Below are 11,527 nucleotides of genomic sequence, written 5' to 3'. Positions count from 1 at the left end.
CCTTATAAGTTTATGCACATATTTGCAAATTCAAATGGTAATTCCCCTCTGGAAACAGCCTGCCAAGGGATTGCTGTCTGTGCAGGATCAGTCAGGTCTTTCCAAGCTAAGTTAAGCCCCATTTAGGAACTCCATTAATTTATTCAAGTATTTTGCAAGGACGATGATGATAGTCAAATTAAGCTTTATACGTCAGGCTCTTATGTAGCCTTTAAATGCACTCCCGTCGGACCCGTTTGACCTTTTAGCATCCTGTATAGTGTCTCTCACTCAAAGGATTAATAAATATATATGTAATATGTATGTTTTACTTCGTCCTAATGTTTGTGAATCTTCAAATGAAACCCGAGATGTCGTGTCTTATGCATCTAAACGTTGGAAGCAAGCCCATTATCTGGCGGACGCGTTTTGGAAGCGTACCAACACCTCTTAGTTCATTACGCATGTAAATAGTTATCTTTTATCACTTTACTTCGTTTTTATGATTGTCGCTTTTCGTTAGTTTGTTCAGTTTTCCCTGTTTGTTCTAGTGCTCAGTTAGTTTGTATTTGTGAATATTTTTCGCCCTTCGTCTTTTTTAAGTTGAGGTCAAGAATTTGTAAAATCAACGATAAGGTACGTTTCTGTATGTAATTTCGTAGCTGTTTGCCAATTTTTTGACCTTGGTTTTCTTTCTCTTGCGGTACGAGCGAGTGCTTTGTGGTGAATAAACAAGTTGGAGTGCGGGTATAAATGCATCGGCTACAAGGGTGCCACCAGACTAGCTCAACTGATGCTGTTCCTGTGTTAAAACAATCCACACTATCGCTCGACACAACCGGTTGCGTTGAACGACCTTGTACCTGGACCGTGGACTCCGCTGAATGCGATACACCACTTCATTGATCCGCGAAACAACTAGACACGAGAGTAAACCTAGACTCCATGCGTATCCTGGGAAGAAAGATGCACACGCTCCTCGTTCTTGTGATCTCTATAGGAAACAAGGTTTCGGTCTCATACCAAGTATGCACAGGAGCTGAAACAGCGAATGCAGAATGCATGACTTTGCTCGCACCCATTCCTTGGATTCCAGTCAGGTAATATATCTACCAGATGGAGCCTTAAGCCTGTCCCCCTTTCTGTGTAGCCCTTTATTTTGACTTTGATATGTAACAGTCTTATTTTCTGGAAAAGTCTCGATATAGTGTATATTTCTTTTACTTTGGCATTATCATTCTTATGGTTTCTATATTTCTGATACTCTATGCAGTTAACGGAACCTTAACGAAGCTCATGTGAAAATCTCAGTGAAAGATCATTTTGAAGGAATAGTTGCCTCAAAGGAAAATATGCTAATGCACTGCGGAAGCATATTTCGCTTGGCAGGTGTTACTCTACGCATGATTGACATAGGCTTGACTGTTCGACGCAAGTTGAAAAGAGCCCATTGCCAAAAGAAGAGTCACTTCTGTCCATCAAAAAGTCCTTCAACGCATGAAAGTATTCAAAGGTCTACGTTTCGCAAGTCACCAATTCACTTAAGCCTACAGAATATTGCAATACGCGTGTGTTAAGACTGTTAAGAATGGATTCATTCAAAGGAGAACTTTATACTGTGTCTTTTGAGAACCAACTCAGTCAAAGAAAGTTTCGAGTCACTTATCAAGGATTTTTCAAGCAAGACGGTTCATTTTACAAGAAAACATCGCTTAAGTCTACCCGAGCTGCCATTGACCGCTTTCTTCGTTCTCCACCGCGAAATAAACAGCTTTCAATAATCAGTCACGCTGCTTTTACTGAAGCCAACAAAGTTTTGGACGCATTCGTTAAGAACCTCCGAAAATCTGGAAAGATAGCTGGTTTGGTTCACAAGAAAGCTATCTCGAAGCAGCAGATTCAGAGGCTCTTCGACTGCGGCGAACTTGGACTCGCTGATACAAAGAATCCCGCACAGCTACAAAGGACAACTTGGTTTTACCTTGGACTGTTTTTTGGAAGACGAGGACGAGAAAATCAACGTGACATGAAGTCTGGAATGCTTACCCGCAGACAAACACCCAACGGAATCGAGTACTTTGAACTGAACAGGCAATGTCCCCGTTCGCTACCATCAACAACAAACTATCAGGGTGGCCTTGCATATCCTGAGGACGAATCTGACGCGAAGATTTTTGCCGTTCCAGAATCTGCAAGATGTCCTGTTAAAACCGTTAAAAATTACTTGGCCCATTTAAATCCCAAATTGGATGCCCTTTTCCAGAAGCCACGACTAGTAAAAAGCGGTAAGTTCAACCCTGATGTTGATGAAATTTGGTTTTGCAATGTGCCGATCGGAGCCAGTACTCTCGACAACATGCTGAAATCCATGATTAACCGAGCAGGCATTGACCCTTACCTCACCAACCACTGCCTCAGGGCAACTTCGGTGACAATTCTGTCTGATAGCGACTGTGAAACACGACACATCAAGGCTATAACCGGCCACAAATCTGACCAGTCGATTGAATCTTACAATGAGCGACCATCCCTCGACCAGCAGCACAAGATGTCGCGCATCCTCAGTAATTTTGTCCTTAACAGCAACCGCGGGTCCCATCCTTCAACCCAAATCCTGGAAAACAGGGCTTCATTACTCCATCATCAGTCTAAAAGTGAATCAGGTGAAATTGAGGCATATCCAGCGTCAGATCAGATCCATAAAAACGACATTGCAGTCTCAACGAACACAACAAATAATGTGACACGCTTGGAGCACGAAAACCATTTTCCTCCTCAACTAAATTTTTACAATTGCACCAACGTTCAAGTTTTCAACAATTTTGGTCCTTCAAATTAACTCCCTTTTGTGGGACACTCCTCTAGAGAGTGTTTTTCGTTTGTAACTCTACCAAATATTGACATTCCTTCCTTTGCTGGACTTTTTTTCGATCTCATTCAGCGAGTTTGCGAAGCCGTTGTCAGCGTTGTCAATCATGTATTTTGACATTTTTGTCAATCATTCTATTTTTGCACCAAAACTTGTTACATGTTGCTAATTTGTGCCAAATAAATTCAACATAAAAGAGTTGTGATGTTGGGGTTTTTAATAAAAACTTGCTGGATATGAAATGATCATAACCAACTCGGCGCTACGCGCCTCGTTGGTTATATATATCATTTCATATCCAGCGCGCCCTCGTAGAATAATTGTTAAATATATAACTGCAGACAGTACTGTTTCGGCCTTCTGGGCCTCAGCAGTGCAGTGCTAATGTCTAGGATGGAGGTTAAGCTATAAAGCCACCCCAGATGTCCCACACATGTGGTACATCCAACTCATGCCGGAGTGCTCAAACTAGCGAGCCAGTGAGCAATTGCTAGCGGCAATGACTCATCCTAGTAGAGTGCTCAATTTGAACATGAAAGCAAAAGCTTTGTAATACCAAAGAGCTATATCTAACTGCAGACAGTGATATCGTAAAACTTTATTCAAAAACCAAATAAAAACAATATTTACAAAATTACTCAAGAGAAGAGGCTACAGCTCAAAGAAAAATACAAGCTTATCAGCACAGACTTTGTATACAGCTGGATGAACCCAGATAGAATTAAACTTAGGCTGAGAAAAGCGATGAAAGTCAACTTGGATCCTACGTTTAAGATCAGCAATAATAAACTTAGCGATAGCTCTAGAGTCCTCCCCACCATTGTGAAAGGTAGCCTTATTACGAAATTTCCAAATACCGCACAGAATAGACTTGATGATGTACAAAAGCAGACGCAGGCACTTCCTTTCGGGCATCGGGAATTGGTAAAAAAAACACGAAGGGGCAATTGGGAACGAAGGGGGGTGACAAAAGCGCAGATAACATAGGACAAAACGAGACCAGACCAATTTAACCCTACGACAAGCCAAGAAACAATGATCAATGGTCTCTAGACGGGCGCATAAAGCACAGCGAGGCGAGTGAATGTAGCCCCAGGTGTGAAGAGAATGTCGCACCTTAACGGCACGGAGGGTAATCAACCATGCGAGATCATTTTTATAGTTCTCAGTAAATGAATCGCGGATCAAACCCCAATGCCGAGAAAGGGAAAACCGAGAGGGAACGAAGCCTGACCAGAGGGCAGGGAAAATCGGGATGGTGCAGAAATTCGCTAGCAAAACCTTGTAAAAGGCGTGAGACGTGTAAGTAAACCCAGGAGGTAAATCAGTGACCCGAAAGGAAGAAAGGACACTCGCATAAAAGGCAGTGGGGCGGGCAGCACTTGGAGTTTGGTTATCGCGCAGCCCGGCCCACTCCGGCCGCAAAGGAGCTAACACAGAGCCACAAAAATACTTAGCGAGGTAAAAACACTTAGAACTAGAATCGGACACGGAAGTAACTAAAGCCGCAAGCTGCAGGGCGCGGGCCTGGCAAGAAAAATCCTTTAAACCCAAACCTCCACTATCAACAGAACAAATAAGCGATTTACGAGCTACAGTCTCTAATCGAGCGCGCCAGAAAAAGGGCCAAGTTTACTATAAACCCATTTAGGGGGTACTAAAACGCCCGACACATAGAGCAACTTACTTAACGCTAATATATTCAAAAAAAGGACCTTGCCAATAAAGGACAAGGATCGCGACTTCCATCTAGAAAGAGTTTTGTCAAGTTTGCACAAACGCGGTTCCCAATTATCGCGCTCAACGTCAACAGTACCAAAGAATACGCCTAAAATCTTCATTTTACTAACCCAAGTGAGATCAAGTGGCTCGTCAAGGCGGTCTTTCCAGGCACCAAGCCACATGGCCTCAGTCTTGGACAAATTAAGCTTCGCACCAGAGCCACGCTCGTAAAACGCAATCGCGTCAAAAAGTGAGAAAAGGGAAGAATCGTTTTTAACAAAGGTCGTAGTATCGTCAGCATACTGACCGACCTTAAACTGGACACCATCAGCCCCCGGCAAGAGAAAGCCTTCGATCGCGGGAGAGTCCCTAATACGGCAGGCTAAAACTTCAACGCAGAGAACATAAAGCATAGGGGACAGGGTGTCGCCCTGCCTGACCCCCCGTAGCAAAGGAACAGGATCGGAAAGGAAATCGTTAACTAGGATACGCATATAAGCGCCGTTATACAAAGTGAAAATCCAGCTACAGAAGGAGGGCCCAAAACCGAAGTGTTCTAAAAGATTCATCAGAAAGGACCGATTAACGCGATCGAAGGCTTTCTCCTGGTCTAAAGAGACGAGAATACCTGATGCAAAAGACGCCAAGCGTCACGGAGGTTACAGCGAGATTTAAGGTCCGATAAGCCGGAGTCGAGGGAAACTGACCTACCCAATTTGTCAAGCGCCGAGTCAAAACAATTCATATCCCCCCCCCCCCCCCCTAAGGAGCCGGGAGTTTGGAAGAAAAAAGGACGGGAACGACTGAAAGAAAATCTTTCTCTCAGCCGGAATCGTCGGCACATAAAGGTTAACTAGATTAAGATTGAAATCGTCAAACTTAACAAGTAAGCTGAGAATGCGCCCACTTTGATCCTTCTGCCAAACAGAAACATTATTACGAAAAACATCAGAACATAAGATAGCTACCCCCCCCCCCCCCTCTCCTCCCGACAGCAGGGGCCCAGAAGCTGGGACCCGGCCACGAAGAGGAGAAGGAGCGCAGAACAGCGTCATTCGAAATCATAGTTTCTTGAATGAAACAAAAGTCTACGCGTGAAGCACGAAAGAAATCAGAGACCAGCGAAAACTTACGTTGACTTAAACCCCTAACATTAATCGTAGTGCACTTTAAGAAGGCTAAACTAAGTGGGGGCATCCTTACTTACTACAGACAGACGAGATGACCTGCCCAAAGCATCGCGTCGGGACGAGCCATGTCGAGATCTTTTCCTTCGGCGAGAGGGCCGCTCAGACACAGGAGCCATATTATCAGGCACAGCGTCGGAATCCATCAGTTCAGATGTGGCAATACTCTCAGGCTCAGACTCGTCACTCTCAACACTCGTATCGGTCAGGGAAGAAGCGGGAAATTCCTGCACTCCGGGAACTTGAACATCAGGGGCATCCTTGATGAGGCCTTGAGAAGTTAAAAGGTCAGGCGCAGGCTCAGAAGAAAGGGCCGAGGCCAAGGGCTGGTCAAATTCAGCTTCCAGAGAATCGTCCCCAGAACCTGTCGAATCTTCCTCTGCATTCTCCACTGGGGGGCTATCATGATCCACGTCACCCGAATCAGCATTCTCAGCATCTAGAGTAGTGGGGGGCACATCCACGGGAAGGGTTTCAGCAGCAGGCTGGCTCGGGGCTCAGCATCAACGGCATCATGATGCGAAAGCGGGCGGCGATACCAAGAGTGGCGGCAGTCAAGGGCCATGCGGCCAGCTTCTTTACAAATACAGCATCGAACCCCAGCAGGACAATCACAGGCATGATGGCCAATCACTTCACAGTTAAAGTAGAGCATCTGACGACACTCTTGGGCCAAATGACCTGGCTCGTTGCATCTTCTACAGGTCTTCACCTGGCCTTCGTACTGGACACGAAGAAGGTACTTGCCAAAACGAAGGTATGACGGGATGGGGTCATCGATACACATGCGAAGAGTACGGATACCATTCTGGACCTGGGGGAAGCCCTGGACGGAGGAGCGACGCTGGGAGTAAACAGTGCCATACTTCGACAAACGGAAGGTCAAGGCCGAGTCAGGTAACTCAAAAGGAGCGTCGTACACAACAACATAAGACAAGGCTCTACCTGCAAGATGAGCTGCATGAGGCTGGTTTCCAACAAAGAAAGACGACTGCTGCAGAAATTTGTTTCGGATCTCCTCTTTCGTGAAGGTGAGGACCACTGACCCATTCTGGGATCTCTGAAGACAACGGACTGACGTCGGAGGAAAGCCATCTCTCACCAAGCTATCAAAGATTTGCTTAGTCGTAACTGAGCTGTCAGGGAGTATGAAGTATGCAGAAGCAGGACGATCAGGCATAACATTTAAAACATCAAAATGCTCTCTTTCAAAAGAAGACAGATAAGACCTGCGACGCGGGGCTACACTGGAAACTTTTGGACGAGAATCAACATCACCAAGAGTCACTCTATCAGCATAAGAGCCACCAGGACTGGTATCCATGTGGGATGGCGAATCAGATTGGCCAGCTCCAGAAACAGAGGGAGGCACAAACATATTCACAACAATATCAGACCACAGAGGGGATACAGGCGTAGGCTGAGACATACCGAAAACAATTTAGGGTAGGACCCACGCCGTTCCGTCCCAGCAGGTACTTAGGACAGGGTCCAACAAAAAAAGAAAAAGCCAATTAGCCTACCACAAATCTGGTATGAAACGTGCTATGATGGGCTTCTGGGCCTCATCAGTGCAGTGCTGATGTCTAGGATGGAGGTTAAGCTATAAAGCCACCCCAGATGTCCCACACATGTGGTACATCCAAGTCATACCAGAGTGCAGAAACTAGCGAGCTAGTTGCTTTCTATATATATATATATATACAATATGTATACAATGTGCCCTCCCGGTTGTTACCATAATGGCTTTATGGCAGCTCCTGAACTTGGGCACAGGATGTACGGTTACACATTGTTGGATTGCATTGTGGAGTCACAAGAGTGCTCAAACTGCAAGCAGTGAGCGAAGCATTATGCCAATAGTGAACACCTATTATGAGGCTCTCCACCCAATCCAGAGAGTGCTCAAACTGTATGAACAGTGAGCGTAATATACAATATATATATATATATATATATATATATATATATAAATGAATGAATAATCAGGACACGATCATACTTTTGCCTCTGGTTTTCATACAGGCCTGTTTCGTACAGGACGTTTAGTTTGTCCTGCACTCATCAGTGTGTAACCAAGAGTGATTTTATTCGTTGAAGATTACCGCTTTTTAGTCATACATGGCCGTTCGTGTTGCACGCTCCTATTTACCTAACGTTCTTCAATAGGTATTTCTCATTGTGTCTACATTTACTAATCAACTCGTTGCGCTTATTGAGTGTTGCTGTTTGCGGCTGGCATATGATGTAATATTTTTCAGCTATGCATAAATTACAACGTTTTGTCGCGTTAGTATAATGCGAGGCGGGACAAATAATTTTCCACGAAATTGTATAGTCGGTGTTGCTGTCCTTTAATTGCCAAATGTATTTGCTCAGTTCAGTTGAGTTGCTCTTCGCTCTTGCTTTAAACGATGCTTTATGGTTTGCGTACCTTGCTTTGAAATCAGTTGCTGTGAGTCCTACGTACTTTTCTTCCTTTTCGCTGGTCTTCACCGTTGCCTGATACACGATGTCTCTTGAGAGGCATTTTCCTTGTAATGGGCACGTGGTATTCCTCGGACAATTGCATTCCTTCTGGACATTATCTTTGCTGCCTTTTGCCAGTTTTCTTTTGTTATTTCCTTCGATGATTGTAACACGTTCCAAAACGTTGGGGGATATTCCAAAGTTTAATTTTCGGCTGAAATAGTACCTTTTTTAACTGACTTTTAGTGAAAATTCGGCAAAGAAGTCTGATCAATGTAGTTGTTTCCTCCGGAAATTGATCTTTCCCCCTCAACGGAGTCTTAAAAGACTGAAATCATATGCTTTTTAAGTGCTATAAGAGCGGCTGATTTTGTAAGCAGTAAAGCAATCTTAGCCGAGAAAGCTTAAATTGTAATTCAGGGGTAATTTTCGACCACATTTTTCGGCTAAAATTAGGCTGCCAGTGATAACTTTCTGACAGAGGGAAGATTTTCCGTCTTAAATAAAGAAAACTTCCCTTAATACAGCCTAGTGGTTTCGGAAATTTCTGAAGCCAAGCATTAACATCATTTTATCAAGGGAATATTGAAACCAAGATTACTTAGTAATGATTTTGGAAAGTTGTCCGAGGAATTTTTTGCCTGGATTCAGAAATTTCTGAAACCAGTATCCACCAATCTCATATTTTAAGAGTGGTAAAGCATTTCCAACTTACAAGCTGATCTGAGTGGGCGATGATGGGTTCAGAATTTTCTGAAACCATCTGGCCGGAAATTGAATGGCCATGTATATGTTTTCTTTTGATCACTTTAGAGCCATATTCCAACAACGTGCAACTGTCATTGGTTTCGGAAATTTTCGAAACCAATGGCAATTCTTGTTGAACCCTGTTCAAAGGTGGTTTCGAAAATTTCTGAAACCAACGCTGAGCAAATAGCTTTCGAATCACCCTTGTGTTCGAGGGTGGTTTACTTTGTGAAAAAAAAATTAACCTCAAATAATAATTAAAAAAACCTAGGCTATTTTAATGTATACTGACAAAAACCGACAATGGTAGCGGAGACGTCTTTAGTGAGACATTTTTTGCAGTCACCACAAGAGACTTTCATTCACACATCAGCACCTAAATAGAAAACCAAGGCACTTCAATCTTGCCAAGTCAATTACATTGATAGTGATAAATGAATTATAATGGAGCGGTGAGGACAAAATTTAATAAGCTAACGCACCAAATTAATACCAGGCCAAGCAAGCCGTTCCCCTGAACTGCGATGCAATTTTCCAACAGTAAGTCAGCCCCTCGATGAAAATATTCCCAAAAATTAAATTAGGTTATTGTGTTTTGTCTGGCGCCGTAGCTAAATAGAGGCGAAAAGTCCCTTTGTCTAAAACGATATTATTCACGATCAGTTTCCCACAAATTGAGCCCTCACTAGCTGTCGTTAGATAAATTAATCTCAATTCAGATTTTTCAATCTCGAATACTCCTGCTGCAGATATTTTCTAGTAGACGGCAAGAGTTTATTGTCATCTGACAGAGAAAATGAACAAAGGATGATACACGTTTTAGGAAGCTCGTCTATCCAAGGACTCCAGGTTCTTGGAGCATTTTGAGGCCTCCACTTTCCTTTGAAAGAGCCTTGCCAGTAATGAATCTTGATGCTTTCTTCTTCAACTTTCAACACTTCTCCAATTACTGGCACTTTAATTATCGCAGTCATCTAGGTGAACTGTGACAAATGTCCCCAATGTAATTTCGGACATTCAGTTTTCTACAGTCAGGACAGGATTTGCTCTTTGTGCTGGAGGTACATACCTTCCTGTGTAAACCTGAAACAGCAAAGCGAGGGGTTTACCACCTATATATCTTCGTGTTGTGTCCAAAAATGATAGCAGGTTATACTGATGAGCACATCTGGAAACTCTTTAACTGAAGAAATTTTGCTGCTTAAAGGCTAATAGCTATCTGCCAGTACTGGTTTTCTGTAGTTAAAGGGAGATTACCATGCAGTGCCTGAGTTGATAGCTACAGTCTCAGACATAAATAGTTGGGACACTTCATGTCAACATCTTCTGTTCCCTCCTCGTGCGTTCCCTGCCCCTCTCATTGTTGTTTATCGCAGTTCAGTCACCAAATCTTTCACACCAACATTGAGAGGGAAGGAAGAGGCAGAAGTGTCCCAACAATTATGTCTGGGACTGTAGGTGACATGCAGTAATCGACAGTAAAGTATTTCTAGAAAACAATTAACTGAGTTTTAAGGATAACCAAACTTTGTGGAACTTACTGAGCGGGTCTGGTATGGTTTCGTTAAAGCGTCCTCAGTTCATCTTGGTCAGGGACCAAGGTCACGGAACTCATTCTGCCAGTTATAATTTATATGTAGCACCTTAACCCCATAGGTATGACCTATGTTGTTGTTTGTCAGATAGAATTTTTTTTTCTTGTGGCATTTGTTTATCCAATTTGTGAACACTTAGGCACAAATGTTTGCTTAAATCTTTCATGTGTCGTCTTGACAAATTATTTCCGTAACGTCTGTTTAAAAGACGGAGAAATGAGTGGATCGCACGAATTGTAAAAATGTTTATTTTCAGAAGAACGATAAATCACACAACTGTTTAATTAATCATGATTTCACTTTGAGCTTCGTAATATCATGCACGTTAACATACATGTACTTGACCTCGGTTGAACAAATCCGTCAGATAGACACTACACAAATCGACCAGGCTTGATGTAGCCGTAATTTTTATCATCAGTCTTTTGTAAAAGTAAATGGTATCTCAGACAAGCGATTTTGTCTTCTTTAATGGCATTAAATAGACCAAGAACCTCGACAAAAAGCATTACGCATAATATTTCCCTGTACTTTTTTTAGCTTTGAAAATTTCGACAGGCTTTGAGTTTTTCCTTCCATGTTATTTTCATTCTTTCTTATCATTGACTCTACAAATTCTTCGGGCGTCTGTTACCTTTTTATTTATTTGTCCACTCCTCTCCAATTAGTATCGTCCTTTGCATTTTGTATGTGGCTGGCACTTGCAACATGAATACTTATAAATGTTTTTGTAATCCACAGTATTTGACTACCCTTCTTTTGACCTCTTTTGTCAATCAACCCTGGCTTAACGCCCTTATCATCGCAGAACATCTTCTCCAAATCCGGCCATTATAAGTGGTCGCACCCCTAATGTGACATCTTCAATACATAACTTTTATCCCATCCAACTTTGATCTTTGGAAAACGTTCTTACAATCACCTATTTTCTTATTTTTATCTTGAGATTTTCACAGCAT

General features: G+C 42.9%; 1 protein-coding gene across 1 annotated transcript; it reads left to right on the top strand.

Annotated features, from left to right (window-relative positions):
* The first annotated feature begins 1,567 nt into the window (after positions 1-1,567).
* Positions 1,568-2,818, top strand: LOC137981633 (uncharacterized). The gene has a single exon (XM_068828714.1). The coding sequence runs from the start codon at positions 1,568-1,570 to the stop codon at positions 2,816-2,818; it is 1,251 nt and encodes a 416-aa protein (XP_068684815.1).
* Positions 2,819-11,527: the final 8,709 nt, after the last annotated feature.

Source organism: Montipora foliosa, chromosome 13, assembly GCF_036669935.1.
Source record: "Montipora foliosa isolate CH-2021 chromosome 13, ASM3666993v2, whole genome shotgun sequence".
NCBI classification, from domain to species: Eukaryota; Metazoa; Cnidaria; class Anthozoa; order Scleractinia; family Acroporidae; genus Montipora; species Montipora foliosa.
Note: the sequence above shows the minus strand (reverse complement) of the source record. Positions and strands in the feature narration are given on the sequence as shown.

Excerpts from the sequence above, each read along its gene's own strand:
- LOC137981633 (XM_068828714.1), top strand. The coding sequence starts at position 1,568 with ATGGATTCATTCAAAGGAGAACTTTATACTGTGTCTTTTGAGAACCAA.